This window comes from Merops nubicus, unplaced genomic scaffold, assembly GCF_000691845.1.
Source record: "Merops nubicus isolate BGI_N331 unplaced genomic scaffold, ASM69184v1 scaffold11040, whole genome shotgun sequence".
Classification (NCBI taxonomy): domain Eukaryota; kingdom Metazoa; phylum Chordata; class Aves; order Coraciiformes; family Meropidae; genus Merops; species Merops nubicus.
Genome location: NW_008580888.1, coordinates 1 through 15,390, shown reverse-complemented (window position 1 = coordinate 15,390; position 15,390 = coordinate 1). Strand labels below are relative to the sequence as shown.

Below are 15,390 nucleotides of genomic sequence, written 5' to 3'. Positions count from 1 at the left end.
CTAGCTTTTTCTTTGCTTTAGATTGTTCAGTTCCTTTTTTCAGTGGTTCTTCTCTGTATGTTGTGATTTTAATTTATTGTGGGGCAGTGCAGTTTTATCTACAGCAATAATAACCAAATGGAATTGTGGCTGCAATCTTCTACACTCTTAACTGTACAAAGCAACTTCAAACAGATAAACGCTCACACTCCACATGTTCAAGTTCATTTCAGATGATTCAAGCCTCAAGACACATCCTAGAATGGGTATCTACAGATAACCACTACATGAAAGAAAACAGGCCTCATTACACACAAGGTGATTGTGTATATAGAATGCTCTACCAGCAGCTTTGTACTGAAGCCTGCAACAAGTCTGATCTTTCAGTTCTTACATTGTCTACATCACTTTGCCAAATATGCAAAGTGAGACACTAAATGAAAATATAAATTCTTTTCATGGGAGAAAGAATCACATATAGCGATCAACTCCCATGACACTAGGAGTCAACTACTGGTAGTGTCTTCTAACCAGGACACTTATATTAAGCAATCAGATCTCCATCACACAGACAGATCAGTAACTACAGAACACTTAACACTGTATTACCATGTTTTCCCTTAGATCTTCATTCTGTGTCATTTGAATTATTGTCTGAAAGAGTCGAGGATGATACTGTATTAAGACTTCACAAGTCTCTCCGTAACCACCCTAAAAAGAAATAGTTCAAAAATTATTAACTAAACCTTGGAATTGGGGTTTATTCTATTATAGATATTAAAACCTAATGACAATTACATTTTTTTTTTAAATTCTGAATGGAGAAATCCAATCCTAAAATAAACTGAAATTCACTAATGTATCAAAGTTAGATATCACAATGCTTTTGGGAGAAGACAGAATCAAATTTTTTCAGTATATCAGCTCACATATATCCATGCTCGCTCTTCTGGTTTTTTGAAACACTTTACTACACAGAAAGCAAATTACATTTGAACAACACTTTACCTACCAATTTACAAGAGATTAAAAACAGTGTAGTATTTAGCTTCTCTTTTCACTGTTTATGCATGACACATCTACGTATTTACATCCAGGATCTAATCCTTCAAAACAATTATTTTTCTAAAGGTTTATAAGACACAAATCTGACTTCTTAATGGAAGAAACAGGATAAACCCATGAAAGGGTTATTTAACTTTAAAAATCAATACACAAGTACAATTCCACTTGTGCCTTAGATCAACAGCTCACACTAACTTAACAACCTTTTGAGAAAAATTTTTGGAAAGAACAGAACTTGAATTTATGGTTTATTTGTATCAGCTCTTATTTAACACAGTTGTATTTTTATGCAGGCACCTAACACCTAAATACAAATGAAATTCAACACAGGAAAGATGACCATGTAACGTTTTAAGTGCAGCAGCTCCAGAGGATCCTTCTCTTCACATAACAGTTTGTGACTCACTTCAGTAATAACACATTCATTTAATTGTTCCTGGTGCCAAGAAATTAAGTATCAAAATTAAAAACACCCAGAATCCACAAGAAATTATTAACTCAATTCTTCAAAATAGAAATATCACATTGGCAAGAAGTATACAAATCTATAATTTCATTATTCTAAAAATATTTATCTACTTTGAAAAGCAAACCCGTAAGCAAAGAATAAAATCCTTGATGCAAAACAAAAGCAAACATTTTTTTTTCTCCTTTTTTGCTTACTGAAACCACTAAGATCATCACTACAAAACAGCAAACACCAGATGTCACTACTCACTCTAAAAAAGTTGACAGAACTCTGATGTAAAAAGTGGTGCCATAGGAATTGTAAAACTGGAGACTGAAGTAGACACTTGAAACACTAATCATAAGAACTAAAAACAGTGCCATTAAGTACACACTGACATACTGTCTTAAAAGTCTGTGGCTGCAGAAAGCCTCAAAACTCACTAGACTTCTTGTGGGTTTATGGTAATGCTAAGTCATTCTGCCACAATAAAGAAAAAATGTCTAACTCTGTGTTAGACACAGCTGAGTCGGTAGTGAGACAGTACGGTGAGCTAGCACTTCTGAGCAACCAGAGCTGAGGATCTATTAGGATTTCTTGTATCTGAAAAGAAAGGCTGCAACTAACCTAACTTGATCAAGACCTTCCAAAGCTAAGTCTATGAAATATATTTTTTTCCACAACAAAGCGTTCAAAAAAAATATCCCATAGTTCCTGCAGACAGCAGCCTGTACCACATACACACAGTGATTTCAGCTGCAGGTCTTCGGCACATGAGGAATCTTCGGAAATTAAGTAACCTGAGATTATTTTAATCTGCTAGTACAGCAAAAGATATGAACATTTCAACTTCATCCTGCCAAACCAATGACAAGCATCAAGCTAATGTGACGTCAACTAAGTGCAGTGATATTTTGTAAGCCTTCAGTTTAGTTTTATAGTCTGCTGATTAACAGCAACAGTTCAAAAGCTTCCATTCATTACGTACGACTTACACACTGACCTTAAACTGATCCTACAGAAAAATGTATAAATGCTCACAAATCAAGAAAAGACACCCTAGCAAGCAGTACAAACAATATTTGGTATCGAATAAGAAAGACTGTGTTTTGCACAGTAGCTGAAAAAGCTTAAGACTTCTGTTCTTCATCCAGATAGCGTATTTGGCATGCCTTTGAAAAGTAAGAGTCAGCACCATGTAAGTTTTTGTTTTTATTAGTAACATCTCTTCAAGAGAAAAGAAAAACTGTTAGTTGATATTAAAAACTGAGAAAAATCACTCCTTTCTGCATGCTTCTACCTCTTACCTGTTAAGTGCCTATACAGAATATATTGCCATTATAACAAGGAATCCTAAACATTCAAATCAAATGAAGTTCTGCAAACTCATTGTTTCCCCAGTCTTGCAAAGTCTTTAAAGATGTTTAAGACTTTAAACTGGGAACCTGTCTGTAGGATCAATTTAATTGCAAAAATATTATTTTTGCATTTCTGTTTTGCAAAAGGACTACCATCTTTCATAAGCCTTAAAAATAAAAAAGATAATGCTGATCTGGTGGTACTGTAGTTAGTGACAGACGTTCACATAAAAAGAGTTGCTAACTCAATACCTGTACACAGAGATCCAGCGGAGTGATACCATTTTTGTCTGGTAAATATTTGGCTCCTCTCATCAAAAGAATTTGTGCAGTGTCTCTCTGACCATGGCTATTCAAAAGTAGAGAAAAAAGAAAGTTAATGCAGCCTTTACACTGAGTGATAACTCTGACTTCAATGCATTTTACAAACAAAACCAACATAAGCAAGGAGAAGACAAATGGTTACGGTATGAAACTAGTGCAGAAACACAAGGTGGAAGATAATGCCAGTTATACTCTTCTACCACCTTTCAAGGCCACTGCAGAAGCACAATGTAAAATTAGTTATGGCCTAGATACCAAGTATGCAAGGTATGGCTTAGGTATCAAGTCAGAGTCACCCTCATCATTCAGAAATGACTGATCTTAGTCTAGCCTCATAAGTGTGCACAAGATGCATTTCCTGAAACAAAAGAGCTTTTTCTCAATGCACACCTTAATTTACTCCACAGAGAAAGTTTTATTCACCGAGTTCTTTTGCTCACTCCTACCAGAATTGTGGAAAACAAACAAACAAGTGCAAATCTAGTTGCACGTTAACCATCAGTGAAACATTTGCAATTTCTTTTTGATAAAATATCCTTTTTACAAGAGTTTAATACATCTTTCTTGGCTCAGATTTCTTTACAGCCAATGCATGTGAATGTTTTGCCTAGCATTTAAATGTGAAGAGTGATGAGTTTTACTTTTCCTTTCAGAGTCTTTCACAGTCTCACTCATCTATTTATAAATTCTGTAGGACAGTTGTTTCCTGGAGTTAAGAACTTCACAAACAACTACTCCAATAGGCCATCACTGCCTAGAAAAAAATAAGACCAAAGATTATTTATACCCCTGAAAACCTAGAGTATACACTTTCCAAAACCCTTTCTTCTGAAGAAAGTGAGAAACTGGGTACCAGTGATTAGATGTTGACCTCATTAAAACCATACTGAAAGACTACTTGACTATACAGACAAATATAATACAGAAGTATCTAAAGGGTGAAAGACTGATACAAAAGACATTGCAATTAAGGTTACAGACAGAAGTTTTTCAAAGAAGTTTCCAATTGCAACCTAGTTTTCAGGGCATCCTTTACACCAATGTATACAAGTATTTGCCGTCCTGGAACAGACCGAGGCTGCCTGCACTAACAGTTCAGTAAGGGCACATGAAAAGTGACAACAGCTGAGGGGCAAGAGAGAGAGCCTCACTAGTCTCTCAACAGTTCTCAGCTCTGTTCTCCTCATTCATGTCCTTCCATTTCACGAAACCTACAGGTAAATCTAATGTACTGGACTTTGGCCCAGTGCAAACAAACATTCACAGACAGCTACCAGATTTCAGAAAGGAGCAGAGACTAACAATCTACTTGAAGTACCTCTTCACTGTAATTCTCTAGACTAAGTTTAAAACTGACCCGTTTTAAAAATACAGGTTTCAGAGTCAGACTTTGAGCACTGATACCCTTTCTCCAGCCATCACCAGTCACTGCTACCACATCCTGCTCTCCCTGTCATCAGGGACCTTTCTTCCCAGGTGGCAGCAGGAAAACTGGCACTTGGGGCAAGGAGACACTAACTTCCCCTACACACTTTGACCATTCCACCCTGACAGCTGCTTCAATTGCTGATTTCTAAAAGGACATCACCACAGTAGTTGCAACACACTCCCTTCTCATGAAAAGCCTCCACACTGAGGCAAGTTGCTTACTTCTTTCAACATGGATGCCAATACCAGTCCCTAAATCAGCTCCAAGGCATTCAACTAGGTAGCAGCTTTTATCTTCCATCTCCCTTCTCAGTTGCCAAGAGTCACCATACGCTAGCTAGCTCCAGAGCTCAGGGCTCCCACAGCTTAACTCTGGTCAGGCCACCAGGTCAGTTCGTTTCTCCTTTTGTTTGTATTAACATATAATCATAGGTGAGCTATTTAATCTGTAACCAAAGCACAGGGATTATAAAATTTTAAATATTCTACTACATAGCAGAAATACTCCAACTGAAATAGAAGGTCATTTATAGGATGTAATCAGTTTTGAAATAAAACTAAATTGTGAAGAAAACAGAACTAAACTAATCAAAGCAACAATATAATTTCAACTCAATGTTGAAACTTACAGGCTTATATGCAATATTTCCTGTACACTGTAATATCATAGTGTACATTAAAGAATAGTCAAACCTGCCTTATAAAAGGCTACATTTTTATTTTACTTAAAATAATCCAAGTTGGTAGATCTCATTTTTTCAGTCATTGATGACTCATGCTAGAACGTGCACAGCTGTTTAACATATCTGCTAGAAAGAGGTATATAAGCCTGTAGCACTAAGACAAGTATTTAGATGAAACGCTAATCTACCTTTAAACATGAGGCCAGAATAAATACCAGTCAGCTTTTGTTTCCTAAATTGTGTGTTTTCTAGTCATCGCTATTGCACAAGGGCAAAAAAAAAGCCACCACAACTATTCCACTTTTAGCATAGCATTGAAAAATTAAGCATATATAACCTGCAAGCAAAATAGAGGGGAGTTGCCCCTGACACATTGGGCCTGTTTATATCCGCACCGCTGTCCAGCAGACACTGCACCGTCTGGAAGAGAAGAAAACACCAGCATTAGAAAAAGAGCAACACAAAAGTCTATTTATTGCCTTGCAACCATCTAGTGTCACGCATGTCTAACTACAGCGAAGGACTTAATTTTCTAGAAATCAAAGTTCCTAAACACTATATGGAAAATCATGGCTGTCAGAGCTCATAAAGCTTCATTTGAACTCCCCATTTTAATAACAATGCCTTTTACTGAACTTCAGCTAATCCCAAAGACCCCTGAACTACAAATCTTTTTAAAAGGAAAACAACATTTTTTAGAGAAGCAAACCTCAAGTTAGTGACAGCCATAAACAGCCTTAACACATGCTGAAGTTTTAAACACAATAGAAGAAATAAGCAAATCAAAACATTGAGAAAATTCTCAAACAACTTTTGTTATATTCCTGTTGCATAAAGTAGGTAAGTCTACAGATAACAGCATCTCAGAATTTGGTCTTCCAAACTCAAGCTCTGTTACCAACAGAGAGGACTGTGGTGAAAGATATTTATTTATTTATTTAGCAACAGTAAATAGTCCTGGAGACAACCCATAAATGCTACACAACTATAACGCAGTTCAAGACAAGCATCCAGACCTCTACTCTGAGAAAAATTAGTCAGCCCTATTGCAAGGCCAGGTCTAAAAATTATCCACACGGATCAATAAGAGTCAACATGAACTTGTTTACTACTAATGTTAACTATCTAACTGAGCCAACATCAGGTTTATTTTTTATTCACAATAAATTAAGATTATTTTAGATGTCAAAAGCACATAACAGCTGGTACAATCACAATTCAAATATTCTAAAAAGGAAGAACGTTTTCAAATGCTTAACATTACATCAAAATCCACAATCATCAAGGCAATAATAGTACCACAGAACAGCTGAATAGTGGACAGGATATCACTTAAACTCCCATAAACACAGCAGTCAATCACCTCCACAAGAATAAATTAGTTGTTCCCATGGAATTGTAAGCAGTCAACACTAAGACAAACAACAGTTCCCCCAATCAGTATCATGTGCATGACTAGTCTGAAGTTTATAAAAAAACCAAACACCACCACTGTGGCTTTATCCAAATCCAATGCATTAATAAGATTTTGAAACTTACTGTCTTGTGTCCATTCTGACAAGCGACATGAAGGGCTGTCTGACCCATTGCATCTTCAACATCTACATTGCTGACATGCTGAACAAGATCATGAAGCAATTCTGTTCGTCCATTAACAGCCAACCAATGAATCTAAGTACAAAAGATGATACACAATTTACCTTTAGCAATGACATAGGTATTTCATAAACATGATTTTAAACCTGATTTTATTGCTGCCAACATTTTCTCTGCAAGAAGCTTTGAACACTATCATACACTCCGGAATTTTGATCACATCTTTTGATTCTTAAGGGCACCAGAGAGACAGCAGCTTTGTTTACATGTAAGACAGCAGAAGGTTAAGAAATTAGAATCTTCAAATTCTTCATTTGTTTTAAGAGCACCACGATAATCAACAGCACTTACTGCAGTCAAGCCTTCATTATTACAAATGTTGACATCTGCACTGTATTCCAGCAGCTTGCTCATACATTTCTTCTGGCTATAAACAAAAGAATACATTAAAACCCAGCCAGGGAAAAGCATTTATGAAGACCAAATATCTCCTTAGAGCTCCACTCACTCTGATTCATTATTGTCCAAATGACAGCAGGCAGTTTTACTTTATAAAGAGTATGGTACTGAGCATGTGAAACAGACGTGACCACCAGTAGCACCAGAGACACAGAGCACTGGTGTCTATCCTATGACAGCACAGGGCTAAAGACATTTGCACAGCTCAGTGTTTTTGTGGAAAACGCAGCACTACCTCACCACCACTCAGCTTCAGCTCAATGTGAACTACTCTCTCAAGACAATAAGCTAGACTTCAGCTAATGGAAATCCATGAAGTTCCTCATCATCTCTACACTTCAGTGATCACATTAAGTAATGATTTAGTCATGTACTCTAAATGAGACACTCATTGTAACACTTTGTAAATCTTTGGAAAGTAAAACAAGGGTCTTATGAAAGTAGGGGTGTTTCCTACCTCATGTTTTGTCTGGTCTTTCAACGCTCTCTAATGCTTTAAGTGCTTTACCCTTAAGAGTTTATTCTTCCTTTTCACTTGGTACCATTCTCATGCCACCTTTCCATTTAATTATCTGCTACGTGTGCTTCTGCATTTCATCATGTACTACCTGGCTGCTCCTTTCTCCTACAAAGACTCCTCCCACGTACCTAAAAGCCACTAAACATCACCACCTCCTCATTTGCAGTAGCAGACATGATACAATTCAGTTACTGTAACAGATACATGCTCTAAAAAGAAAAAGACCTTACTATTTTCAGTTGGGTGTTTCCACATGCTACAATTCAAGAAATATGATCATACAAGATCTCAAAAAGGCACTTGCTCACTGTTCTGTTTTGGTTCCCATTCTCCCCAAGTAATGAGCAAGTGAACTTTGTATTCCTTTCCTTGTGGTAAAAATTTCCTTGGAGCCACTACCTGAGAAAAATCTGACATCCTCAAGCCCTTCCAAACTCTCCAGTGTTCTCTTCGAAATCTTTTCTCACTTAACTAACTGGAAGGTGAACGCATCCCTTGGTACATCCCTGTTGTAAGAATCTTTAAGCTCCTGCTTAACAGAAAACACTAAAATGACTGGCACTGAACTTGGCATTTCAGGCTGAACTTCCTATTTATAAAGAATTACATTCTGAATAGTCAGCTATAGATTTTAACCAGCACGTTCCCTGTAAGTGTGCCATCTCTGTTTTCAAAAGTGAAACTCAAAGTACTTAATTTGAACTATGCAAAAATATTACAGAATGTATCAGCTCAAGAGCATTATGCACAAAACCTTCTAAAGAGTTTTTAAAGAGGTTTTTTCTTACCCATTCCTTGCTGCTAAATGGAGAGGTGTGCATCCTGAAATGTCCTGATAGTTTGGATTTGCTCCTTTTTTTAATAACAGAACAAGGCATTCAACTGATCCACAGCTAAGAACAAAATAAGGAAGGGAAAAACTGTAAAATGGGTATTTACAAACCAGATCTATACCAATGTAAAGACAACAGCAATACTAGGTACAGATTACATTAATTAGAAAATCTTTACACAAAACCATTTTTACACCGTCATAGTTCAAATTACACAAAGCTAAAGACATGTAAACACAGTGAGAACTGAGTGATCACAACTTGCACTACTGAACAGATGCCAGTCTCCTACCTGATTTTAGTGACTTTAAAACCCAACAGTGAACCTTTAAGACTGCCACTTGTTTAAAATGTAAACTGTTTAAAACACTTTGCTTGCTATTTCCTCTCTCCTCCTTCACCTTTAATCTATTCACAGGACTGGAGTTTCCATTAAATAAAAAATTCAATAGAATTCTTTTGTTAGACTTAAGCACCTGGAAGTTACGTTTAAAAGTTTAAATATCAGAAAAATTGTAAAACTCATACAAATGTCTTTGCTGTTTGTTTTGAACCTATAACTCCCTTTTACTTTCCATACTATAGCTGATCTTCAGGATAAACATTGTCACCAAGAACACAAACTTTGCATCATATGTTTATCTTACTACTGAACTTGATAAGAGAAGAGCTGATTGGAGGGATAAAAATACTGTATTTTTATACCAACACAACCAGCTCACCCCTTGTCACTCATCTTCTCAATGACAGAACCACTACACAACCACCCAAAGAAACTGAAGTTCAGCTGTACAGTAAATTGTGAAACCAGCACCTTGATGACCTCTTAAACACCCAACTACATAACATATAAAATAATCCAGACACAAAGTGTAACTCAATTTCTTGGGGTTTATGATCAGTAAGTACAGCTTTTCAAAGACATGTCTAAGATGTATGTTAAAAATTTGCTTGTAGAATTTTACATACTTTCTTAAGTATATTTTATATAAGCAGCACGTAATTCTGAGATAGAATGTTTGGGAACCAGATACTTCAACAGTCTGCTTCAAAAGCTGGAAATTCCACCTTTACTGTGCCCAGATACCTGCTATTTATATGCTATACTACTTATTTTTATTTGTATTTTTTTAAGACTTTAAAAGTAAGAACTTTCAAAATATTTAAAAATGGACCAAAATATAGAGCATTCATTCATTAGTTTAAAGTTTAATTTCCTGAAAGGCCATTTCAAAAAACATCTGGTGCATTTCTATTAAGGTTATGTTAATCCCTCTGTTTCTTGGCAATATAGACTCATCCCCATTGAAGAGCTACATAAACAATTCATCTAAGTCACAGATTTGAAATTTGCACTTAAGTCCTTTATCCAGGATGCAAAGATTTACTAGAAGTGAGCAACCAAGTTACATTCCCTTCAGTTATGGTTGCATGACGTACTCTGGAACAACAGCTTCCAAATGAACATAGAATTACAGACAATTTGGGTCGGAAGGGACCTCTAAACGTCATCTAGTTCCAACCCCCCTGCAGTAAGCAGGGACATCCTTAACTAGATCTGGTTGCTCACAGCCCCATCCAACCTGACCTTGAATGTATCCAGGGATGAGGCATCCACTGCCTCTCTGGGCAAACTGTTCCAGTGTTTCACCACCCTCACTGTAAAAAATGTCTTCCTTATATCTACTATCTTTTAGTTTAAAAACATTACCCCTTGTCCTGTCACAACAGGCCCTGCCAAAAAACTGTCCCCATCTCTCTTATAGGCCCCCTTTAAGTACTAAAAAGCCACAATAAGGTCTCCCCAGAGTCTTCTCCAGGCTGCAGAACCCCAACTCTCTCAACCTTTCCACACAGGAGAGATGCTCCAGCACTCTGATGATTTTTGTGGCCCTACTCTGGACCCACTCTAACAGGTCTTTCTCATGCCGAGGACTCCAGAGCTGGGCAGAGTACTCCAGGTGAGGTCTCAACAGAGCAGTGACTCCCACCGTTTCACAACACCTCAAAAACAAGCAGTGCCTGCAGATGACATTTCTCTCAATCTACAAAGGCAAGAGAGAACCAGCTATACATGATACATGTAACAGCTGCATTTCTTCACAGACTGAGATTTCACAGAAATTAAAACAGTATCCACCATGTCATCCTTCAATAGAATGTGAAAAGCCATTTGATATCATGTGTAAAATCTGCCCTCTCACTGAGGCAGGCAGACTGCTAAAAGAACAAGTGAAATACAAAAAGGAAGTGTAAAAACAAAACGTTAACTGATACTATGTAGTTTTCCAGCTTACATTGATGCCTTAGATTTGTGGTAATACTTTCATTGTTAACTTCTGGACTGGACTCAAGTAAGTCTTACTTTGCTGCAATATGAAGCAAACTTCTCTTGACACGTCCAAATGCATAATTCACTTCAAATTTTGAATTTGATAGCAGCTCTGAGACAGATCTTCAAATAGAAACATAATTTTAATTAAAAAATAACTCACAACATCCAAGCAAATACATACTCAAAGCTACAACCCAGTTACAAAAAAAAAAAATGCTTTTTTTCTTATCCCAGGACAATTTTCTCTATGTGCACCAACAGAGTAAGTCCCAGTTCCCATCTATGACGTAAAATAAGACAGGTGTCTCAGGTAAGAATATGCTGGGATGCACACAGTCAGTGACTAACTTCAGCTACACAAGATATCTCATCAATTCAGAAGCAGAACTCCTGAGAGTGCTCTAGCAGCTACAACTCTGGCAAACATGCTGTTTTTTCAAACCTTTAAAAAAAAAAATTAAAGAAGCTCTCACCTGTGCTGGTCAGCCATGACCATCGGCATCAGTGTATAGACAGCAGTTTCATTATCTGTGAAGAAATTAAATTACTCCATTGTCATAAAGAAATCTATTCTGTAGACTAAATTCATCTAGCAACTCCTATTTACCTTTTGAGGTGTCTACTGTTCAATAGAGCATTCTTTTTATACAAGTTCTACAAGTCTGAAGTTTCATTATAAAGAAAAAGCCACCATAGATGGTTAGAAGAGGTAGTTAACAGGATGGAAATTTCATGTATTGCAATGTGGCTTTTTTTCTTATACAAAGTGATAATTATAGAATTTTCAATGAAGCTTCAGTTTCTTTAAATTAACAATGCTGTTAATTAAGTCAAAGTATTTAGGAAATGTGCATTAACAAAAATAAAAAAGTATTTTATTTTAAAAAGAAAGAAACTTCCTGTGTTCCAAGGTGACTTTCATAGTCCTGATACCTGCGAGTTTGAAAAACTGATTTCTTTAAATAGTTACTCCAAAACCATTTTTGTCTCTGAACTTGAATGTCTAGAAATAAAATGAAATTTATTGCATTCAATCAGGTTCATATTCCATGTTTGACACTTTCTGAGAACTCAGGTATATGGTTCCAGGATACGGAAATACAAGACTATTCTCGTAAAACTTATTTTGAACTTTCTTCACCATCATCTTAATTTATCTAAATGCCAAAGTTACAAAGCAAGGAAGAACTAAAGCAGACCCAAACAAGTATAGCTTCTCACATCTTCCACACACTATGCTTGTATATGTTCACTGCTTCCACCAGATAGCAAGCTGACATTCACCAAATATTAAACAAAGAACTCTTCAGAGTTATCAAGTGGAGTCGGAGAAACCCTTATCATGGTGTAGCTACGCTATTTGGTTTTATCCTTCTACAGTACTCCAAGATTAGTGCTGCTACCCACTATTTGAAGCAGCCTGTCTGTAGCTAACAGAAGAAAGTGGCAATGCTAATCTAATATTACCTTTGGACACTGAAAAAAAAAAAAAGATTTCATAATCAAATTCTAATCACATTACTTCTGCTATTTATAAAAATAAAATTAAAAACTAAAACCAATGTTGCTCACAGTGAACTTGTATTGGATGAGACACAAGCCTCTCAAAAACACCAAAAGATGTTTCAAATCTGCAGAGAGTCATTCTAACCAAGTTCAAGGGTTTGAACAGTCTAGAGATGGTTCCTTACAGCCGAGCTCTGTGAGCATCAGCTAACTCCATCCCCAACAGGCACCACACACAGCATGACTGTTGGGGTGGGGGGACACAAGCCAGAAGGGAGGGGATGTGTGGAGGGAGAGTCCTGGAAATAAAAGTAAATGGATGCTAAATAAAGATATCAACTGTGGAAAAGACTTGCTCACTTTTTAAAAATGTATCTGTGATTAGCTCCCAGTATATATAAATGGAAACAAATTTCTTGCTTTAGCTCCATTCCAGGGATCTCTTGGCAGGAAGATACAGCTCTCCAAATGAAACAAAAACCAAAACTTGACAACATCAATTAAACCTAAGCATGACATCTTTATGTTTTTCCACAATCACATCCTATCAAAGAGAGGAGGCAAAAAAAAAAAGCTTTATATATACCAGCACACTCCACTGAAATGGTTAATACTGATCCTAGTTAAACTATAATGCAAATACAGTGATATTAAAAAAGACAATAGTTAAATGTGAGTGTAGCTGGGTCATAAAAGCTGTTCATGACCTATCTACAGAACGTAAGCCCTTTATTATGCTATAACCAGGATCTACAAGGTGGAGTAGATGCAGATTTTTCCCAGAGTTTTTCTGTACAGAAGTTATTAAAAGGGTGTGGGACTAAGGTGCTTTTGTGCCTGTTTTTGATAAATACTATCACTATTCATAAACAAACTCCTATCAACTTAAAGTACATGACACCAGGGAAAGAAAAATCATTACGTGCACTTACAGAACTTGTTACCTAACTTGCTTGCATTTCAAGTCATGAATATCTAAAGACAAAAAAATGCATCCAAAAATGCAGAATCAGAGCCAAAAAAAGCACCTAAAACCTAGCTTGGAACTGCAATGTCTAGTTTACAGGCACTGAGCCTTAACAGTAGAATCCAGAAATTTGTGTCAAGCTTTTAAGTGCCCAGAAAATGCCTGCTGAAGGACACTTCAGAAGAGTGATGATAAAAAAACACAACACTATTTCCTATTGGCAAGATCAACTCGGTGTATTCACTGACACTGAAATCAGGTGCTTGCTTAAAAAAAAAAAAAAAAAAAACTTAAAATTCATCATCTAGAATACTGCCCTGACAAGATACACTTATTGTTTTTTTTTTAAGAGATATTGGCTTGAATTTGGCAGAACTCACAATCTTGAAGAAGCCTCAGCACCATCCATATAGTACCCTACTGGCTACAGCACATGCAAGAGAAGTTCAGTAACTGGATTAGTGCCTTCTACAGCATGAGGAACATATATTTCCATTTCCTAAGAGAGTACTGTAACTCTTAGGTTAAGGATGGAGAGCTGAACCATGTATCTTTCAAATTAAAGCTAGGTAAATTCAAGACACAGCACACCAGAAGCCACCAAACTGCATGCCATACTTGACTGGGAGTGTTATTTTCTAAGCTGATCCTGTCAGTACATGTTCAGAGCAAAACACTAGAACCAAAACCTGCTACTCAAGGAGACTTTGGGCAAGCCTGCATGAACACCAAGGTGAAGAAAGACAATGGGTAATGAGCTAAGATGTACCCAAAGTTAGATGACCACTGAATGGTAGTTTTCTTGGAATGTGATTTGAGACTTCAGTGTCTGAAGTCCATTTATCACCTTATTTCAGCCTGGCTGCAATTTGTTTCTTAAAGAACACATACTTCTTAAAGAATATATAGAGTTGAGTAGTTCTCAGAGAATATTTAGGATTAGAGATATATAGGATTGGCAAACCTGCACTACAGGGCAAGAGAAGTACTTGTTCCAGAGGTCATATGGTTTGCATTTACACTACCAGACACAATTACCTCTGAGGTACAAGACCAGAATGCCCAAGATAGGAAGAAAACAACTGAACCCCAATTCAGAATGAATCTGCCTACACTAGTGGTGAAGTAAATTTAAAGCAGCTCCAACTGCCATATGTTGTGTTAGACATTATTCATATTACCATCACCAAATAGCTAAACTGGTGCTACTACATTATTTCTGTAAATCTGAGCTTACATTAGCAGTATTGCATCAGTTTTTATGCAGCCATTCAAGGGCTTACACAAAGCAGCAAAATCCATCTGAAACCCATCTATCAGTTTTGTAGAATTTAAGAGCAACGGCAGTGGCAGACACTGAAATTGTTGGTGAGTGACAATAAGGAAAGGGTGTAGCTGCTCGGCATAGGACGAAGTCCAGATGCAGCAGCCAGGAAGTCCATACATACAGAACACAGAACATTGCTCCTGAAATCTGGCAGACAGCAAAAAGACTCATCCCTAAAAATCAACCATGAAGGAAGTACGACAACACATGACTCACAGCAAAAACTTTTGCATATCCTAAAGCTTTTGCAGAGTAGTTCTCCCAGAAGTTGGACCTGGCTGGAACACTAAACTATCTGCCATAAGAGCCTGAAGCTGTGTTTTCAAATCCATCTGGACATCGGGTGGCTAGCACTCATCTGAAGTAGTTTGGAACGAAAAAAAACCCTAAGCTGTGACCAGTGACAGTTAGTCATAACACCTTCTCAAACAAAACTCAGCATTATAACAACAGCAAAGCCCACAAAGATTCGTCATCCCCCGCGTGCCACCACCGAAGCACCTAAGGAAGGGCTGAAGCCCGGGGAGGAGGAGGGCTCAGCACCTCAGCTGGCCGGGCCCGG

The 15,390-nt window shown here is 37.1% G+C and overlaps 1 protein-coding gene across 1 annotated transcript in view; it reads right to left on the bottom strand.

Moving 5' to 3' along the window:
* Positions 1-11,556, bottom strand: part of LOC103776956 (E3 ubiquitin-protein ligase HACE1) — a gene marked incomplete at both ends in the record, with an annotated part of 17,638 nt that extends 6,082 nt beyond the window's left edge. Inside the window, 8 exons of the mRNA XM_008944522.1 lie at positions 589-690; positions 3,103-3,199; positions 5,623-5,705; positions 6,825-6,956; positions 7,233-7,308; positions 8,649-8,753; positions 11,059-11,148; positions 11,502-11,556. Coding sequence (XP_008942770.1) covers positions 589-690; positions 3,103-3,199; positions 5,623-5,705; positions 6,825-6,956; positions 7,233-7,308; positions 8,649-8,753; positions 11,059-11,148; positions 11,502-11,556 — 740 coding nt within the window. The remainder of the gene's footprint in view (positions 1-588; positions 691-3,102; positions 3,200-5,622; positions 5,706-6,824; positions 6,957-7,232; positions 7,309-8,648; positions 8,754-11,058; positions 11,149-11,501) is intronic.
* Positions 11,557-15,390: the final 3,834 nt, after the last annotated feature.